Source organism: Sinocyclocheilus anshuiensis, unplaced genomic scaffold, assembly GCF_001515605.1.
Source record: "Sinocyclocheilus anshuiensis isolate Anshui unplaced genomic scaffold, SAMN03320099.WGS_v1.1 scaffold260, whole genome shotgun sequence".
Taxonomy (NCBI): Eukaryota; Metazoa; Chordata; class Actinopteri; order Cypriniformes; family Cyprinidae; genus Sinocyclocheilus; species Sinocyclocheilus anshuiensis.
Genome location: NW_015557134.1, coordinates 15,191 through 36,617, shown reverse-complemented (window position 1 = coordinate 36,617; position 21,427 = coordinate 15,191). Strand labels below are relative to the sequence as shown.

Genomic DNA, 21,427 nt, shown 5'->3' with positions numbered 1-21,427 from the left:
TATATATATATATATATATATATATATATATATATTCAGTTTAAGTAAGCTTTAGTAACTTTTTCTGTTATTTATTTATTTTGTATTTCTGTTATTTTTATTTAAGTTTTAGTTTTAGTAATTTTAGTACTTCAATTTATTTTAGTGGACAAGTCAGCATTTTTAATTGTTGTTAAATGTTGTTACATTTTAAGTAAATTAATTTTAAGTGAAAGTTTTTCATCTAATATTTATTTTTTATTTTCAGATTTATTTTAAAGAATTGAAAATTATTTTTAATCGTTTTCATTTTATATAACAATAACAACACTGATTTCATGTTCCTTGAGTCATGAAATAATTGCTACAGATGCTGTCCATAGAGCTTGACTTGTCTTGAACCCAGAACATTCCTTTAAGATTAAAAGGCACTTCTGGTTGTAATTGGGATAAGCGACCTTAGTCTTGTGAACACATTCATGCTATCTATCTGTGTCTGGTCAGAGTAAAGGGAATGAGTCACGTTGTTTGAAGAATTCACCCTTTATGGTGTTCTGTTGTAGCTCTGGACTTTCAATCGACATTACAGGGGCCTGTACAGGGAAACATCCACATAAAACCTTCAGAAGAAATATAAATCTCATAAAAGATCACAGCAGATCAGCAGTTCTCAAAGGAGGACAGCATGAGGACAACACAGTTTAATGAAAGAATGATGAAAAAAAGATCTAAAGCTAAGCATTGTTAGCAAAGTACAAAGCCAAACACACAATAATAATGAAAACACATTCAAACTGTATCATGTGAATCCACTGTAGATGCTGCTAACTGTGTGTTGTACTTGGCATCTGGTTGCATTTGTGCTCTCTGGGATGTGATTGGAGTTGTGATGACAGACAACAGCACAAGAATGTGGTGACGTGGGACATTTGCTGGGGGGTGAAGGTAGCGTGAAGTCTGGCTGACGGGTGAAGGGGGAGGAGAGGAGTGGTGTTGAGCCAACATGGCTTGAAGACCTGGAGGAATGTCAAGAGTTTGAGTATCACTGCAAAAACAATCCATCAAAATGTATTTTTGGCAAAGAGACAAGACAGAATTAGAGACCTGATGAAGAATCAACCGAAACTTGGTGGGGGATGTGTCATTTATCCATGGAGGTCTTGAAGTGGAAACAATACTGGAATTTACAGAGATTTCATAATTACATTTGGCAGTAGAACATGACTTTAGAGATAAAGGAAGGGTGAAAAATGTTGGAGTAGCCTAGTGAATTTTTATGGTCTGACATATTAATTAAACAAGACTACAAGACTTGTTAAAGAATTAAAAGTATGTCATCATTTTCCACCATTAATGTAATTTCAAACCTGTATGTCTTCTGTGAAATACAAAAGGAGATATTTTGAATAATGTTTATGCTACTCCTTTTTATACAATAAAAATGAATGAACATAGCTGCAGTTGAGCTTCAAATGGACAACAAAGCATCATAAAAGTAGTCCATGGCTTGTGTCCATTTGTCAAATATATAGATATATATATATATAGCAACATTTTAGGTTTTACGGATTGAACTTTAATTCACAGTAAATAAATATGTCATTAAGTGATAATATATCAACCTACTGAAGTATTAGAATGTGTTTTGCACATATGATATACTGAGAACCACCATAGAAACACAGGTGACACTAAAATAATGCAATAAACATAATTTAACAAGAAAAAAAGAAAAAAACATCAACATTTAATGTGAAATGTCAAACTGGGAATTCTGGGAATGTCAATTTAATGTTACTCACTGTAAATTGTAAGATGACTACTTTTTTCATTTAAAAAAAACTGTAAATGTATTTAGCAAATGTCCCGTTACTGTTAACCAAACAGGTTTTTATCATCAAAATTTGGATCATTTACAGTGTATGATTGCTTTGTCTGAAAAACACACAGAATTGTAGGCATTATTCACTGAAAATTTTGCCACAGCTTTCAAATTTCATTAGCTCTTCAGAAATGTCAAACTTGTGTCCTAAACTAACTGTTCAATTCAGGAACTAATGCTGTTTAGTGTTAATTATGTCAAATATGACAATGTAATTGACTTTTAAGGTACCTTTTGGAGCTTGACAGCTGGTCACCATTCACTTTCACTGTATGGAACAGAACATCATGACCATTCTTCAAAATATCTCCGTTTAGGCTCAGTGGAAGAAAGTTTGGAATGGCACAAGGATGAGGGACAAAAAAATACATTTAATTGGTGAACCATTTTTTAAAGGATATATTAACCTGTTACTTTATTCATAAGTTATTAAAAATGTAATAAAATCAAGTAAAAATCAAAACTTGCAAAGTGTTTAAAATGCTGATGATATGAATAAAAACAGGACTGCAATGCACAACTGCCATCACTCATTACACAAACAGCTTGTTGGGATGAAACATGTCGCTATAGTCATCTCCTGTCTCATTATGGTTTGAATAAGAAACCTTCTATCACACGCCAACAACAAACAGCCCCTCGCTTCTCATTTCTATATCTCAGATTTTTCAAAGATCTTTGTAAATATTCACAAAGATTAACTAGAAGAGTTTACAGAAACCTGACGGTTTTGTTACTCTGGACAGTTTGAAATATGGAAACGAGAGTCATGAGACAGTCTGAACTGCATTCTTGAGCTGAGGGAAACTACAGATTTAAGTTTAGGAAAGTCGGCAGAGAAAGTGGAATGCTCCCTTTTTCTCCTTGTCGCCTTGCTCAGACACAAATACGCACATTTGTATCAACAACTTGGCTTGTGAAAACAGGTTGCCTTTGGAAAATGAAAGAGGAGTCAAAGTCTGGGAAATATTTGTTTTGGGGTGAATATAATCCAAGCAATGTGAAGACAGTTGTGGATGTTGCCAGATATGTTACTACACCCTCTAGTGGCTATGAAGATTAAATCAGTCAAGCTAATTAAGAAAAACATTATAAAAACATATTTATTTAGGTTCAAAGCAAAAAAATAAAAAAATTTACAAGCATGTTTAAGTAAAAAAGACTGACTCAAGTACAAAATCAATTTACAATTCCTGCACATTCAACAGAACAGTCCTGCATGTAAACTGATTGGGCCTGTCTGCTTTCACAGAAAAGCTTTTGAAAAACCCTCGCAAATAAATCTGAGGGCAACAGGAAAAGGGAAGTACTTGTCTTGTTTTTTTAAACCCTAAACTGGGTTTGTGAATAATGCGGTCCTGCATTTGTTGTGGAACTAAAAAAGACACTAGATGCTAAAAATAGTATCCTTGTGCTTCAATGGACAATACAGTGAAACAAAAGGAATGTCAAGCTAATCTGGATGGCTTTAAGATATTATTGTATCGCTCTTGAAAATAAGGGCAAATGAACAACAGATTAAAATTCTCTGACAGCCAATTATTTCCATTTTATGGATTTAATAGTATCAAAAGCTCCTTAAAATGTGTGTAGTGATTCAAAACTGCACACATCAAAATACATTCTTTTTTTAAAGCCATATCTGGATATAAATATTTGGATATAAACAAATAAATAAATGTTTTAACACTACTAGAAAAGAATGGGGTTTGTGATGCTGGCACCATGGATTGAAAATAAAATATACTCAACATTAGTGCAACGTCAACATAAAGGCTTTTAGCAGGAAATCTTAAATGCATTTTGAATGTCTTAAGGCAGCAATTCAAAAACACAACATATAAAATGGACATTTGAAGGTAACTCGCCCTCTTGAGTACTGAGGTTAGTTACAATTACAGTAACGCAAAAACATGTACAATCGGACAACGACTTGCAATGTTTTGGGAATTTGTCCAGAAAATGACTTCTTTTCAACCAAAATATTTTGTGTTCTGGTGGCAGACCCAGGTCTTGGCAAGGAGAAACAAAATGAAAATCAACCGACTGAAAACCAACGTTATTACATTGCTCAATGAGATTGTCAAAGACGTCAACAATTCCCCATCACAGGGTTCCTGGTTACAGACCAGCAAGCTTTTAGGGTCAGACTGGAACCTATTTTTCCCATCCACAATTTCCGGGAACTGTGTGGAACGGTTTCGAAAACTGACACAGACTGGAAACCCATACTGGAAAGGGTGTCTTTAAAAAAAAAACAGTGTCAGACCACATCTAACTTCTAACTTATGCGAAGTTAAACAGTAAATTCCTTGTCCAGCTGTTAATAATTCTATAAACCTGTTATAGGGAAAGGTCACACGGTGTCATGAATAATTATGAAATGATGATGCGTGGGATAGATAATGCCATGCAGATTCATGAATAACTTGGAAGCAGAACATAGTGCAACAACAACAACAACATCCACCATGTGCAATAGGTTGACATTCAAAAGGTGCTCCTTTAAGCTACGAAAATGAAAGGAAGTTTTTTTTATTCCCTTCATCTTTTATTATTCAGAGGCCTGGTTATGAAGCTACAAATTATTCATAATTTCAAAGAATTATGTAAAAATGAGCCATTGATACTGATTAGAAACGTTCCACACTTTAAACTTGGTCCCAAAATTCTATGAGGCAGGAACACAGGAACAGGCAGGAACAGTCCCACCTCACCTTCACTCATGATGTCACTTCCACCTCCTCCATGGCCCACTACTATGTGCTTGCGCTGGCCTGATTGTCTCTCTGCTCATTATCAGATGAAGGTGGGCTCAAGGGAAAGGCTGTTTCAGCAGTGATAAATGTATCTTGTTGTTTTGCCTCCTCTCCCAAAACCATGCTGAGATCCATCTCATGAAAGTCCATATCAAATGGAGTAGGATTCGAGGAATCTGGGGGAGATTCACATCCTGTGCAAGACTGCGAAGAAAAGAAATAACTTATAATTTGCATGTAGGATACATAAAATAGCACTACTGCGTGTTAGCATGTTGCTAAGCTAACAATACTCTAAACTGCATAAACACATTTAGTAAAATAGTCTTTTGAACTCAGTTGAACTTTTTATTAATATTGTTCAGTAGGCTATATATTTAGAGTTGATAGTTTTTTGCAAGGCATTCTGGGCATTTACCAAATTTTTAAAAGACACATGCAGTGAGAACTGCAACAGAATATGGGCAGAACTAGAAAGAAGTGAAATGTTGGTACCTACTTTCTAAAAGTGCCTTTATGTCTTTTTAGTTAAGAGCTACGTACTGTAACATTGATGGCCTTTGGTAGGCAGCCGGTTTGAAACCAAGGGTGGACCTGCGTTAACTCTTTCTTCTGCTCTTCAGTGAAGTGAGGTTGATGCTTCTGAACAGCTTTGAGGGCATCTCTGTCTTCTTTCAGTACTGATTCTCTGTCTCTGTACACACACACAAATATAAATGAATGCACTCTTCTGGCGGAGTTTGTGCTACACACAAGTCTACTTGTATTAGGTATACGAAATTGCCCAGCGAGTCGATTGAATTCCCACCAAAATCACATTGTAATTATGATATCCAAACTCATAATTAAAGACTTGAACTCAGAATTAGTTTGATCTCAATTAAATACACCTGTACCAACTAATCAAGGTCTTTGGACATGGTTTTTGCTATTTGTACATAACCGGCAAGATGTGTCAGAACAGGGTTGAAATTAAACACTTAGAACTAAGTTTGCTTAGATAGATTTGTATTCAAAACAAAGCCGATATTCATTTAGGTTAAGCTAGTAGGAGATTAGCTCCTAAGCAATAAGGTAAAATGGCCTTACTTGATGGGAATCTGGTATGTCATCATGACTTTGTCATCCGTGTTTGCCATGAGGAGCCAGATGGGGTCCTGCAGGACAAACTTTATGAACTGTTCCCCTCCCAGATCTTTAGATGCTGGTTTATGATTGTGATCATTCTCTGATGAGTCAATGCTTCCAAAGTACTTGCTAGTATTGCTGCTCCCTGAGATCAAAAAATCCAAAGAAAACAAATGCATGGAAAAAGCAATCAGTACAATTCTTCTAAATTTCTCCTTTTATGTTTCAACACTAGGGTTGGGTACCGTTCACATTTTAACCGTACGGTACCGGTATCGGTACCTGAAATTCGGTGCCGGTACCCAACGGTACCTTTTTTCAGTACTTTACTCTCTGTGTAATAACAAAAACATTTATTTCAGTGAAAAAAATAAGTCCAAAACTCTCAATTTCATCAATTTGAACAATAGGGCCCTACAATCTTTTTCTCTTTCCTTCTTTCTTTCTTTTTTTTCCAGAAATTCTTGTATTTTAAATTTTTCTGATAATCAAATGAAGGCATTAAACATTTATTTATTTTTAATCAAATGAAAATGAAACCCTTTTATATTTTGGCAAACAAACACTGTTTACTGTTTAAATTAATACATAAAAGAAAAAAAATGTGTCAATATTCCTTTAAAGACGTTTTAATAATAATTTTATTATTTTTTTCTACAGTTGTTAATCTGGTTGTAATATTTATTTTTATCATTTAATTGTTTTATTTAAATTTGGCAGAAAATGGAATATATAAAGACGTACATTACACTGTACAAAAGTAATACAAAAGTAAAATATTTCTGTTACATGTTAAACTGTACTTTTATTTTGACAGGTTGGACAAGTTTCTGTGTGAGTGTATACAGTATGATATGATGCTAGTTTTCTCAAATGAAACAGTAAAATTCTCATGAAGTGACTCTCACAGCAGGTCTGCCGATCAAGTTCATGTGTTTATGTCGTCATATAGTGAGACACAAAGGCCGAAAATCACCGCGAGCATCACGCGTGCTTTAGTATTTGTGTAGTAAACAAAATCACATCTCCGCCATTCATACATACAGAGGCAAGCGGAACATGCAGGATTCATATTTAAACCGTCTTTTTGCATTTTAATATTCACAGACACTAGTCCGTATCGCGATTCAAAATAAGTGACAGACCTACTTTTGATTTATTCATCCAAAAATTTATGAATTCCGTGGCATTCCACACTATAGAGTAAATTCCATTTTTATGAATGGACTCTGCGATCCTGTCCGCGTTTTCGCGGAAACCATATGGCCCTAGAAATGTAACCACACTTCAGAACATTCGGTTTGCCCTGTGTGTTGTGTTTGAACGAGATGCAGGGGTGACATGACGTCACAGGATCTCTCGCTCTCTCTCTTTAACGTAATTTGACACCGATTGATTTAATGTGAATCTGTACTTGGTAGTACCGATGCAATTCGGTTGGTACCCTTAAAAGTACCGAGTTTGGTACCCAACCCTATTCAACACTTAAAAAATAATTTTAAGAATAAAGCAAGTTACTAATAGTAAATTACTCACTAGTGCCACTTCCAGATGTGCTACACCCATTCGAACCAGATCCAAATGACCCTGACCCTGATCCTGATCCTGATGATCCAGAGCCTGAGGCGGCAGAGCCAGTGCCCGAGCGGGAGTCCTCTTGCAGCAGTAAGTCCAGCATGTCACTGGACGTCGACATGGCATCCTGGTTGGACTCATTGACTTCAGGCTAATAGACATTAACTCAAAGTTAGCAAAGCAGCAAGATAATAGAAAAAAATTAGTTTTAAAAGGTTCTTAATACTTACACTGTCATCGAGTTGGCCATCTTTAGTGTTGCTGCGATTGCTGGAAATTTGCACCACAGTCCCGCCCCCTTGCGTTCCTCCACCCCCTGGGGGTGGAGTCTGTTGCATAGTGTCTGTTCTGTTGCTTTGCAATTCCTCAAGTTGTAAAAGATTGAGAGGGGAGGAGCATCGGGATTGAAACAGGGGAGATCCTGTCCCTTCTCTCTCGCCAGCCTGTTGCCCGGTAGACTGGGGTGTGCTGGAGCGAGACTGTCCATGTGGCACAGTATTGGTGTTTCCTGCAGGCATTGATTGAGAGTTGGGGATAGCGTACAGGGGATTTGGGTTGTAGAATTGCTGGGGAATCATTGTAGGCATGGCAGGATTCATTTGGGAGCCCAATGGATTGAACTGTCCCATTGCAGGATTGAATGATGGTAAACCAACAGCAGAGGAAGGGAACTGACCCAAGGGGTTCATTTGGGCAAGCAGTTGCCCACCGAGCTGCGAGTTGGCTGGGTTCAACTGTGGTCCTGGATAACCGAGTTGTGGAAACATATAGTTTGGCAACATGAAGGTCATGACTGGTGGCATCACTGAAGTAAAGCCTTGCATGGGGAATCTAGGGACTCCTGCTTGCAAGGAAGGATCTGTTCCCATCTGGGGCATTGAGAAAGGTGATGAAATGGGGAACATAGGCATGTAGCCTGGGGGAAAGAAGGTCATCATGGGAGTACCGCTAGTCTGGGATGCCGCAGATGGTGGCCAAGAAGTGGAAGACTGCTGGACTGAGGGGAGGTTGGGTCTTGCTGCTGCAGGATTGGATCCTCTATAGGGACTAGGTCCAGAGGGGGAAGGACTGTCCGGTGTGTTGCCATCTACTTGGTGTTTCCGTCTTTTCCCACCTCTACCATGCCGACGACTGCTGCTGTTGCCCACTGAAGGATAGTTCTGGGAGCAGTTCACTCCTAAATGGCACAAGCCAAATATTAAAGGTGAAGGTAAAAGAAGTCAGACAGACAAATTCGACCTATAAACAACTATAAAAAGGTGTTACCTTTTGCGCCAGGTGTAGACGTGTGTCTGCGCTGTGGTGGCCCGCTGGGTTGAACCATCCGCAGATGGTTGATGTCTCTGAAACGGTTGAGGAAGGCTTGTTCTTCTTGCTGGGTATGTGCAGATAACACCGCCTTCGTGAGGCCCTTCCCAGCATTACCTCCACTTCTTCTCTCCTTCTCCTTTTCTTTCTCAGGAACAGCAGCAGTGGGGGACATGGCCTGCTGGGGATTCACAGGCATGGGAGAAGTGATGGAGGTGGGTGGGGCTGATGTGGAAGGTGTTGGGGTGGTTGGCGGCTCCTCCATCATAACAATGTCTGAATGTAGATCAAACAGAGTAGATTGCTTGCTTTGAGATTGCAAAGTCTATCGTTTAATATACAACAAATCATGTATATAGGTCAATGACAAGATTAGCCTGGAAAAAGTGTTCAGACCTGATTCAGGTGGCTTCTTGTCTCCAACGTGAACAATGGTGCTGCTAAAACTACACTGGGAGGTGGCCGAGGCAACACTTTCAGCCTTACAGTGCAGAGCCAGAGGGGTTAGGGGGTGCGCTGGTGCTGCAGGGACAACCTTTGAACCCTCGGTCACCACAAGAGTCTCTGCTATGTCTAAATGGAAGAGTGAACTTTAATTCTATACATTTAAATACAGAACATACACCGTTATTAGCTGATACTGAAAGAATAACAATAGTGGTTGGTTCTATAAGTCTGCTTATTTGTCTCTGACTTTATGAATACTTATATGATGTGTTTGGGTGAATATCCCATTATCCTTTAGGAATCCTTTACTGACCTTCAGTTGCTCCAGCTCCTTCCCTTTGTTTATCATCATCAGAGGTAGAAGATGTTGTACAGGCTGATGAGCCACACTTCCTCTTCACTGTACCTGGGACATTAAAGCTCCCCAGATATCTGAAAAACACAGTGAAAGAATGAGACCACATATCCAATACACATACCTTACATACAACCTATAAATCAGAAGTCTTCAACCCGGTTCCTGAGGACCCACTAGCCGCTTTTCCACTGTCGGGCCAGTGTGTGCCAGGGCAATGAGGTGTGAGGCCAAAATCATGCTGCATTTCCACTGTGTCAGCATTCCACTGTGTTCCAATTTGTGTCAGAAGTGCATATCAGTGGCACTAAATCCAGCTAATATGTATAATTATTTTACATAAAAAGAGAACACACATACTTTGTTTATTATGCTCGGTTTATTTGTAATTATAGAAATGCACAAAACAACTTAGTCCATTTAAGTCCAAAAGCATACACATATAACACAATAGAAAAACACTGATAAACCTTCATATGTTTGCATCAACTTATTTAGAAAGAAGGAGAATTAACATTAATTTTCCACAAAAGTATATAATGTGAGGATGTTTGGGCACGGTCCTGTCTCACTACTGTGATCCTTTCAGCCAAAGCAACAGAGGGAGCTCACAGACTGAAAACCGGAGTTATATGTTTTTAAAAGGATATGAAATTTGTTACATATGCAGAAGTCTGATATCAACAAAGACACAGCAAAGACAGAACAAATAAGAAGCCAAATAAATAGCCTACAAAAATCATATGATTTGTCTTGATATGAAGTTTTTCCAGCGGTCTCTGGTATTTTCATTAGAATAATGTGTATTTAATATTATGCCGATGGTTAGCATACATAGCCTTTAGCATCGCATATAATAAATTTCACACAAAGAGAACAGAATTCACATCGGATCGCAATCAGAAACTTGTTGGTCTCTGAAGGCTAATTTTAAATTTAAATTGTTTCAAATGTTTTAAATGCTGATTTTAGCTGGTAGCTTGATATGAAAACACAGGAAATGAGAAGCGGTGCCAACCATCTCCTAACTCAGATAAACTCCACCTTTGTTCATGACCACTCCCCTAGCCCCGGTTGGACCGCTTTGGACCAAGGTATTCGGCGGGCTAAAAATCCCTGGCTATTGGCCCCAAGGAAGCACAGACGAGGCATGATTAAGCCCCGGAAGTGACAGTGACAATGAAACTGGCCCTGGCATGCACTAGCATGCTCGCTTTTGGCCCCACAGTGGAAGCGTGGCTACTGTCCTGCAGAGTTTAGCTACAACCCTAATCAAACACACCAGAAGCAGCTAATCAAGCTCCTCAAGATTCCTTGAAAATACACATGCAGGTGTGCTGAAGCTGGTTGGAAATAAACTTTGCAGCACAGTGGGTCCCCAGGTGCAGGGTTGAAGACCTCTGCTATAAATTATTCTTCAATCATTATCCATCTTTTCTCTCTTAAAATAAGATAGAATGGGAGAAATAAAAATAAAAGCACACAAAAATCCTTTTAACTGCTACAGTCAAACACACAGATGAAGAGACTCACCGTATGATGCTGTCCAGACAGTTGATCTGCTGGTATGAGTAGACAATGGGCAGCTCCTTCCTGGGTGGACTGGACAGCGCTAAACTTGCCAGACCTTCTCTAGCAGAGGTCTCTGCTGTGTCTGCTGCATTTGCCAGCGCTTCTAATATATGACAGGAAACATGTCACTTAAAATGTGATAACATGCATGTGACCCCAGGCTAAATAGATAAAGTCAGGTCATTATTATTGACATATAAACAATGCTTACCTAAGCTACTCTTTTTGAGAGCTGGCGGCCGGTTTCGGGAATCAATGAAGACCTGCTGTCCGTTGGTCTTTACCATGTGCATGTCTTGACAAATCTGCTCAAACGTCATCTAGAAAGAAATGAGGAAAGAAAAGTTGGCACACTGCACGTTAGTGTATGTTGTTGTTTATTTTATTATGTAATGTTAAATACTGTTATGTGTACATCTGGATTGAAAAAAGATAAACTCCCTCACTGGTTTCCTGGGCTTGATCTGGTCCTCGGAAGCATGTCCGTTGCTCTCAGAGGAGGAAGTGGTGCTTTGCTGGTGCTCGTTCGAGCCACTGCTGCCCAGGCTGCCGTAGCCCTGTGAGCTGCTGGCATGAACGGGCTGCACCAGGACCCTGTGGATCAGCTCATTCAGCTGTGGCACATCTGGGGACATGGTTCTCACATCCCCGCCCTCCAGGGCAGTGAACACATCTTCATTCAGTGGACTCCTACAGAAAGGAAGGGATGGTAGACAAGTTTTGTGGGACCACTTTAGAGGTTGAATGGATCGTAGTTGATGCGTTATCCACACGGTTCAGCACGCATGTGATCTGTTGATTAATTGCAAAATTACCCATAATAGAGTGAAGGTTTATCACTTGTATGTGTTTACACACTCAAGACATTTTAAACCATTCCAGTGCAAGAAGAGGTGAAAGAGAATTGATTCAGTACTCGCGCACACGAAGACAGAACACCGAACTGTTACGCATCTCCTTGTGTTTGAAGAGACACATACACATAAAATTATGACAAAATACCCAACTTGATAATAATTCTGGTAAACGCAGTCAGTTATGTCTTAAGTGAACGAAAACAGCTGAGAAAGAAATCGGATGTGTATCATTATATCGGATCCGTGCATCAGGTCTTAAAGGGACAGCATCCTGTAAATACCTGCTGTTGTCATCAATGCTAATCAAACCACAAAATACAGCTTTGACAAGGATTAATCTATATTTTATTTATACAGTGAACACTATGCAGTATTATTTTACACTTAACTGTTAACATTTCTGTACCTGAATACTACCGACCTTATTTTATTTTTACCGTTGTTGTTTTATTTATCAATACTTGCAATTTGTTTAATTGTTCTTATTCTTTACTGGCTGTTCAATTGTCTTTTATCATGTTTGAACTTTCTTAGTTAGTCTAGTAGTTTTTGCTGTGGTAACAAAGTAGTACTTAGCTTTAAGTAATAAATGGCAAGTGAAGTTCCAATGAAATATTTTTTTCTTGCTGATCCAAAAAACGATCCAATCTGTGACTCCAAATCCGTAATATAATCCGAATTCGACCACTTAAAAGTAGACATCAGTTTTAGTTCATGAGTATGTCATGAGAGTGGCTGCCAGGGCGTTGCTATGCGGTTACTTAGATGTTGATTTTTTTTTTTAGTGCTTGTTCGATTGCAAAATGAAGTGCAGCCACTTACGTTCGAACTTTGTGGCGTCCCACTATGAAAGCCACCTTCCTGCTCCAGGGGTTGATAAAGGATGACCAGCTGGTGTCGAGGGTCAAGTACTCCCCACTTCGTGCACGCATGCGCAGGGGCGAGTGGTTGAACGGTTGCCCTGCAAACTGGAGAACTGATGAAGGAAGGACGGAAACTACATCAATTAATTCTTCTGCGCAAATATTCATCATTGAATCTTTCCTGTATTCAGAATGAGCCACTCACTTTTTTTGTGGGTGGCCACCATAAGGAGTCTGTCTTCTGGATGCAGGTAAATAAGCACTGGCTTCCCAACCAAGTCCTGAGGCAAGTAACCTAATAATGGCACTGCCCTGCAAATGAGAGCAAAGAAGGTTTAAGCGACTGTTCAAAAGAGACATAGAGAGTAAACATGTGAGACAGCTCTAGGCAAAAATGCAAACCTTTCATCGATCTCTTGGAACAGACAGTTTGGAGTGTGACTGGTGGTAAAAATTCTCTTGTCTGCTGGGATGCGAGGTGCTGTTAGGAAAAAATACGGAAACATTAGAACAGACACAGAATACAAGAACAGTGTGCAAAGTATGCTTAAGTGTCAATATTACACTTACATAAGGGTGATTTTTCAGTTATATGCACGTTTGACAAGTAATTATAGAGACACAAAAATTACTTTCAATAATAGAGACAAATTAAGAATGTTCAAAAAGCAATTACAATCTATTCTTATTAGATGAAACAGTGAAACAGACCAGTTTCTTGTCAACCTGCTTGTTATTTAAGTGTTAAGATTATACTTTGATAACAGTGAGACAGCTTCAGATTTTTAACACACAATAAGTAAACTACCAATCAGAAGTTTGGGGTTGGTAAGATTTCTTTCATATTTTTGTAAGATGTCTTATGCTCACCAGGAAAAAAAATTAACTTAAATGATTTTAGCAAATGGCTGCAATATAACAAAGAGTGAAAAATTTAAGGGGGTCTGAATACTTTCCGTACCCACTGTATATAACATGTTTTTACTAGTCCTTGCTGAAAAAAAGCATTAACTTCTTTCACAAAATATTATATCCTACTAACCCCAAATGTTTAAATGGTAAAGCATTTGACATTGACACTGTCTTGTTTTACCCTCGTAGCCAGAGTGAACTCTCTCAGTGATGAGGAGGCAGCAGGGCTCAGGTTGGGACGTGTCGGAGTCCCTCAGGGTCAGCTGATATGGCGTGAGACGGAAGGGGTAATACTTCACATCTCCATCGCTGTCCCTACCTCTGCTGATCCGACAAAACATCGACTTTTCCTCGGCACATTCCACCTGTGAGGCTGGACACAAATGAGGCTTTAATAAATACTCATTTTCCCAGCATACATTTGGGCTAACTTTAAACAAAAAATACTAAAATAAATAAATAAATAAAAAAGAAATAAGTAATTTTTCAGTAGTCACTAAAAGCTAAATGTTGTGTGAAGCAACAAAATCACAGCCAATCAGAACATGCTGTTTAAAATTATTGATGCTTAAAGGGACAGTATTTAATTTCTGAGCTACTACTATTTCTATCAGCAGCTGTTATTTTAAAATCTTTAATATACCTTATGTTTTTATTAATATTTTTAATTAGCCTTTATCTTTTATTTCCATTTTAGGTTTTTGTCATTTTGTTGCGTGTTTTTGTATTTTTTATTAGTTTTTTGTTTGCCTAATTTCAGTTTTATTTAGGTAAACTTTTTTTCTTTTTTTTTCATTTTTCTCAGTTAATTTTATTAATTGTTTATTTTATTATTTTAAGTAAGGGGAATACCTTTTTGTCAGAACAATGGCAGACGGGGGCAGTATTTGGAATTATTTTCTGCTACCATCTGGTACCAATAATGATATAAAATTACATATTGCACCTATAAAATACATCTTTGTGGGACACAACTTTGGACCAATAAAATTTCAGTAATTTACCCATAAAACACTATGGCTCAAAAATACACTCCCATCAAAATATCTTGAAGTGTGCTAATATAAACACCTAAGGACATGTGCATGGCAGCTTTATAACTGTCTATGGCGAATAAAGCTATCTGTAACTGATTTACAAAAGGTTCTTTATCTTTGCTTTGTCGCTCTATTCAAACAGTCAAAAAACTTCCACATACTAGTGCCTGCGCAGGAGGACCACGGCGGCAGGTGACAGGGAGCGGTGCTGCTGTAAAATGTGCTGATGTCCTGAGGTGCGAGCAGCTCCAAAAAAACTGCTCCCTGCAGCCTCTTGGGTTTACAGCGCAGCAGAGGGGCCGCCTGGGATGAGATGTACACCACTTTACCAGAGAGGAACGACACTGCCACAGAGAACGTGTCCTAAGATAGAAGTGAGCAAGAATTAATGCCTTAGACGTCATCAGCCCACGTCTCGCCCCTAGTCAGACACCGCTACGTCACGTAACAGCAACAAAAACATGAACAAACACTATTGTCTTTTTATTAACAAACATTAACACAGATTAATAAATGTATTGTTCCATGTTCGTTTGTATACCGTGCGCAAGGTTTATGCGCATAGTCCAAGTCTTCTTCTCCATTTTTAGTGTATCTCTGTGGCAGAATTACAGCGCCACATACTGGTCTGGCATGTATACTACATCGTTTTGTGTCAGTTTCGTGGTTTCGTGTGGACGCAGATTCTTCTTGAGACGAGGTGAAAAAAAAGATCGGATAGGGAAAGCTCTGGCTTCGTGTGGACGTAGCTTAAGACTAGGTAACCTGTCCAGTCATACCGTGTTTTGAAGGGTGTACTCTGATGTAATGTTGTCTAGCTCTTCGATGGTAAACGACGACAGGTCCAAACAACACCCATGACTCTCTTCCATGCTCCACTGATGGTAGTACTCCTGATTAGCTACAAAAAAAAACACAACACACCCTGTCATTGGCACACACATGCTGGTACAAAGAGATGCAATTTGTGTTTCGTTTTTTCTACTCACCCCGGACTTGTTTGACACAGCTAAGTGCATATTGCAAGGAGGCTAGGGTGCTTGATCGCCCCTTCCTGCGCCATTCTGGTGGCATGCGGACCTTTAGCTCACGCAGGGCCTTCAGCAGCTCTCCCTGGGTCTCCAGTCGGGCCGGCTGGTCACCGCTGGGTGCTTGGGATGTCGGCTGATCCTGCTCCGAGCTGCCACTCAAAAGACTGAACGAAACCGAGCTGCTAGGAGGGGAGGGACTGTTTCCGTTTGAGCTGAGGAGAGACATTTTAATGGGTGAAATTAGCCACCACTATTTCTAATACAATTGAATTATTACAATATGGGATTTCACATTTAAGATTTTAAAATTAAATTACTTAATTTCAGCAAAGAACATTTCTAAAAAATGTCTAAAAATATGTCATTTTGGAGCTGGCACAGTTATTAACTAATAATCTCAAAATGAACCTGACCAAATACCAGTCTTGTTACTAAAAAGTACTGCATGTAGAATGTAATTTTAATCTGCCCCAAGTGAAGCATCATCATGCCATTGCCTCAACCAGTTCCAAAAGAAAAGGTGTTCCGGAAACAAAATGTACCAAGCTTAACCAAACTCCTACAATTTTAATGCTTTAAAATATAATTTATTCCTGTGATCCAAAGCCGAATTGTCATTACTCCAGTCTTCAATGACCCTACAGAAATCATTCTAATATGCTGATTGGGACTCAAGAAACATTTCTTATCATTATTATTGTTGAAAACAGTTGTGCTTAATATTTTTGTAGAAACCATAAATTATTCACAGGATTCTTTGATGAATTGACAGTTCAAAAGAATAGCATTTATTTAAAATAGAAAACAATATAATGTGTTGAATAAAAGTATCATTTACTTGATTCAAACTTTTAAACAGCAGTGTACACATTTTCATACAAACGGTACATATAAATAAATACTGAAAACACTGGAAAGACAATTTATAATATTCATTTAACCATCTTCCTACCACATTAAAGTCATGTTAAACAGATTTCAGTTTAAATATCACATACCTCTTGCTTTCCGTAGTCTCTGTGGTTGAACCCTTTCCATTGTGGGAGCTGCAGGTGGATGCTTCTCGTCCCATGTGTCCTTCGCTCTCCCTCTCGGCCGAGTCATTCCCACTGGAGTGGGCATCCGTGTCATCCGAGTGCGTCGGCTGGGGCACTCCCGAGATGTCCAGCCTGGGACAAACAGACTGGCTGTTGGTCATTCCAGGAGAAGCATTGCTGTAGGTTTCCCCTTCATCCTTATGTGCTGTTCCCTTCCCTGAATGAGTGCCGCACGTCACTGGTGTTTGGAAGTTATCATTACTCATCATGATGAAGCAGAATAACTATATATATCACATCTGTCTTGTGCATCTGTAAGGGACCTTCTGACACAGCAGGGCATGGGAACTCCTTGGTTATCCTGAATATCTGCTGTGCTAAAACACGGTCTTTGTCCGATTGTCCTGGATGTATCTGCTTAAAAGGCCTTAAAGTTGCAAACAGTCTGATGGGAAATAATAATAATAAAAACAGGATAAGCAACAATTGCCCATCTGGAGATATGAAGAGACATGAAACATTTCAAAGTGCACACAGAGGACAGTGAATACAGCAGTTCTGTCACACAGGGTTGCATTTTAATCATGGCCTATAATGACATTAAAGAACCACACTGATGTATTTACATTCACTTGTTTTAATACAGTCATTATGATACAGTTGATGTTTAGAGCCATGTACACATTTTAAAGTGGGAGGGTCACTGAAATATTTAAATTAATACAAAAAAAAAGTATAGTATATATAAATATAGTGTATATATATATATATATATATATATAGGAAGATGTGACTGAGCTGTTTTCAACTTTTCAACATGAAACTGAAATATTGTAATAACTCGATGTATTGTTTTTTTTTTCTGCTTTCATCAGTTTTTCTTACCCTGACAAGTTATCAGGGTAAGAAAAACAGGTGAAAACAGTATTAAAAAATAAATAAAACAAAAATAATCTTCTCATTAGTTTGGATACTCACTAGTCTAGTCGTTTGCCTAAAATCTGATTATAATAGCAGTGCATTCAGTTTTAGATGAATGCGAGCCCTCTATCTTGTAGACCTGTAGAATTACTGACTTCATACAAACATTGAAAATGTGATGTATTTTGAAACATTCACATTACATCTGTCAAACAGACAACCAAGTTATTGTCAAAAAAATATACTGGAATATAATACAGGCAAAGGACGATGCAAATGGCATTATATACAATGGTCATCCAGCACATCCCAAAATTACCATATAATATTTTACCAGTGATCAGAGATCCGTAGTGAAATAACAACAATATAGACTAAAAGCTAAATGCTTAAAGCATTTTCATTGACAAATACAGATTCAAATGGCATTGATACATACGATGCAAGACTATGATAGCAGTGATCCAACTATTAGGACAGCTTTTCTCACCTTATAAAAATATCCCAGCTGCTTCAAAGTGAAGTTTAGCCTGCTTTTCAGACCTTGCATACAGATCGACGCATATGTGCAACACTGTAGTTCAGTACTGTAACTCGGGTCGTGTCTGATACTAACCCGTGTACAGACACCATCATCATTCTTGCTTTGGGAACAAATATCACGTGTAACCAGCAACTCCCGAAACCGTCTCTCATTGGCTCCTAACATGCCATTACCCCGCCTACCACGCATAAACCCCGCCCATCAACGAGAAACTCGCGCTGCTATTGGACACGTGGGCGGGGCTATGAATGTACGACGCTCCTTTGTCACGTTGTTGCAAGCAAAGGCTCCATCTGAACTGTATGGACGTGAGGGAACATCGAGACCTCCAAACCGTATTACCTGCTATAGAGGCGCATAATGTATTTTTGCTTATACCATACAAGACTAATACACTGAGATTTTTTAAATAAAAGTCAAATAAATAGGGCTATGATTCTGAGAATAATTACGCGTGCATCGTTAAAATGCTACCGTTTGTAACTGCACGTCTTTTTTTGGTGGTTACGCCTTCAGCGCACTCGGACTATTGGGAGTCGCTCCGTTCCTCGTGTTTGTGCGCACAAAGCGTGTCCGTCCACTTGCCGCTGACACACGAGGGCCATGCCAGTTATAACTGTGCAAAATCTCCGTCTCATATTCCCTTCGTTTGCTGCTCAAATACACGGTGCAAGCAGATCACAGCTGGACACATTTGTGGACGAAGTGTGTTTATCTTTGAGAGCTTTGAACACACGGCAACCGTACTTGCGAGGATGTTATTATTTAGAAAAGTAAATTATTATTTTTAATTAATAATTTCACGTTTGGTCAGTGTTTAGGCTTACTTAATAGCCTTTGACATCCCTTTCAAAAATGGAGGGCAGTGCCATACTTTTATAATAGTGGCATCAGATGGTAATAGCATGGCACAAGATAATAGTCAGCGGTCATAAACCCTGACCAAGTGATAACTTTTTTTAATCACCCTGAAGATGGTATTTTATGATAATAAACAGCTGACTGTACATATCCCTGCAGTGTTCCAATTGTGTCAAAGCTCTTGGGGGGGTCCCCCTAACCAGCCCCCCCTCACAATAATAAAAAATAAAACTCTATATACATATGATGCATATTTTTTGTCTTGTCCTCGTTATCATTGAGAACCTAATTCTAAGATAAAAGAGTATTTTACGATGATCAGTGAACAATCACTAAGCAAAGAAGAATTAAATATCTAGCCTAGGGGTGTGCGATGTTAACAAAAAATGATATCTCTATATTTTATGGGACTTTATCGATAACGATCGATAATCAGACAATATTTTGCTGAGTGTGTTGCGCTGCAGGACTGCCATGGACAGCTGATTCTGTGTGGTGGTCAGTTCACAGCAGACAGAAATTAATCTTTTTTTTTTACCCTTTATGGGCATTTTTACCTTTGTAAAGCCATTTTTTCTCAATAAAGTCATCAATATAGTCAATTACAATAATAAGTAACTTGGGGCTGTTACCAACAAATAAAATCATTATCAACAAAATTCATGCAATGCAGAGGAAACACAGAAGCTACATCTGAAGTGGCATTTAGATGCATATACACAGTTTAATGCAAGGCATGAATGCTTTAACCTGCAGTTACAAATGCATAAATAATGTTTTGATATTTTAATCTTAAAACGTTGAATAATACTGATATTTGAAATGATTTAAAAAATATATAAAAAGGTACTTTAAAATGTGAAATTAAAACCGCCAGTATGTGGCAGCAAGTCACTGTTAATTAGTGAGTCATTGCAATTGAACAGCATCTTTTAAATGGTTGATTCATTCAGGAACAGAAACACTGTCATGTTTTTCAGAGACGCAAAACAGTGCTGTGGCTTTGTTTGGAACCATTTTTGTTGGCAAAATAGAGCAAAAAATAGGCAATATGGTGTCTAAAACGTAAGTCTCTTAATATTAACTTCTTGTTAATTGAACTGTTGTGTAAAATCAATATCACATTTGTGATTTTTGCGCAAAAAATGGCACTCTTCGTGTGATATTGATCAACTAAATGAAATGATATAAATATATACATTTTCTGCCCCCATATCTTGAATTTTGGGAGCATTCTAAATGCATTTTATTATACTGAATCAAGCAGTGAAAGAACACACTCTAAATGAGCATTCAGTCTAGCTAGTGTTTAATAAGCACTCATAATTCCTCTTATAATCAATGAAGCTGTGCATACACGGTATGATAAATGAATCTCTAACTTACATCGTACTTACATCTGCACTTTGTTGCTTATGATGATGGAATTCGCCAGTTTCAGTCTGAACAAAACTCTGGGGTTTCAGCAATGACTAATCTGAACGCCTCTGATTGGCTACTGCATTCCTAAACTCAACAGAATCATGTGTGATTGGTTATAATGAGCAACGCTGTAAAAATGCGTAAAAATTAAATATGACATATTTAACATAAGCAGGTCAAAATTTAATACAGCAACCGAAACTTCATTTTAATTATTAAAGTTTTATTGAAAAACCAGGGGGACCCCCCCAAGTATATTTTTTTGGGTGTTATGGGGGGTCCCTTAATGCTTATGGGATGTCCGGGACCCCCCCAAATATTTTTTTGGTCATATTTTTCTTACTTTTTATTTTATAATTATGATTTGCCAAGGCATACACAATTACTGGAAATATTGTGTCTTAAGTTAATGCTCAATATGAACTTATTGTTTATTGGAGTGTTTTATAAAAGCATTATCATACAGTAATTCTGTTCTGACTGCATACTCATGTAACTTAATGTACTTCTACCATAGAACATGTTTAGGTAACCATGGTATTACAGGTACCAAAGATACTCGTTGGTAACTTTTTGTTAGTTAGTTTATGAAATAGTGACGCATAGTGAATAATTACTTAAAATATTTACTTACTGAAAAAAAAATAGTATTATTTTTACTGTATAAACATTTTACCTTAGGATTCATTCTGTGTAAAAATCTTCTCCAAATGCTGGAGCTGGCCTTGTTTTATAAAGGACTCCTAAAAAAAAGACAGCTTATATGTTCTTAAATACACAATCTTAATACATAAAATTAAGAAATAAATTGATATTTTATATCAAATAGTTTATTTGAAAAAATCCACACAGACACATTTTTATTATATATTTATTTTTTATGTTGTCATTGTTTTCAAACACACACACACATTTTAATTTCTAACTCGGAACAATA

The 21,427-nt window shown here is 38.0% G+C and overlaps 1 protein-coding gene across 4 annotated transcripts; it reads right to left on the bottom strand.

Annotated features, from left to right (window-relative positions):
* Window positions 1–805: 805 nt before the first annotated feature.
* LOC107678008 (period circadian protein homolog 1-like) lies at window positions 806–18,344 on the bottom strand. 4 transcript variants are annotated; one of them, XR_001632903.1, is made up of 22 exons: window positions 18,154–18,344; window positions 16,704–17,187; window positions 15,664–15,917; window positions 15,454–15,575; window positions 14,836–15,037; window positions 13,819–14,010; window positions 13,128–13,206; window positions 12,931–13,037; window positions 12,685–12,838; window positions 11,452–11,695; window positions 11,217–11,325; window positions 10,967–11,108; window positions 9,392–9,510; window positions 9,028–9,204; window positions 8,590–8,907; window positions 7,554–8,500; window positions 7,285–7,474; window positions 5,710–5,893; window positions 5,164–5,314; window positions 4,579–4,824; window positions 1,084–1,156; window positions 806–995 (listed from the first exon to the last, which is right to left on the bottom strand). XR_001632903.1 is itself a non-coding variant. In XM_016473104.1 (21 exons), the coding sequence occupies exons 2-20, from the start codon at window positions 17,009–17,011 to the stop codon at window positions 4,621–4,623; spliced, it is 4,203 nt and encodes a 1,400-aa protein (XP_016328590.1). In that variant the 5' UTR covers window positions 17,012–17,187; window positions 18,154–18,344; the 3' UTR covers window positions 806–995; window positions 4,579–4,620. The 4 variants fall into 4 exon arrangements, 3 of the variants coding, with proteins under 3 accessions (XP_016328590.1, XP_016328589.1, XP_016328592.1); XM_016473104.1 differs by lacking the exon at window positions 1,084–1,156; XM_016473103.1 differs by lacking the exons at window positions 806–995; window positions 1,084–1,156 and having other exon boundaries at window positions 2,945–4,824.
* Window positions 18,345–21,427: the final 3,083 nt, after the last annotated feature.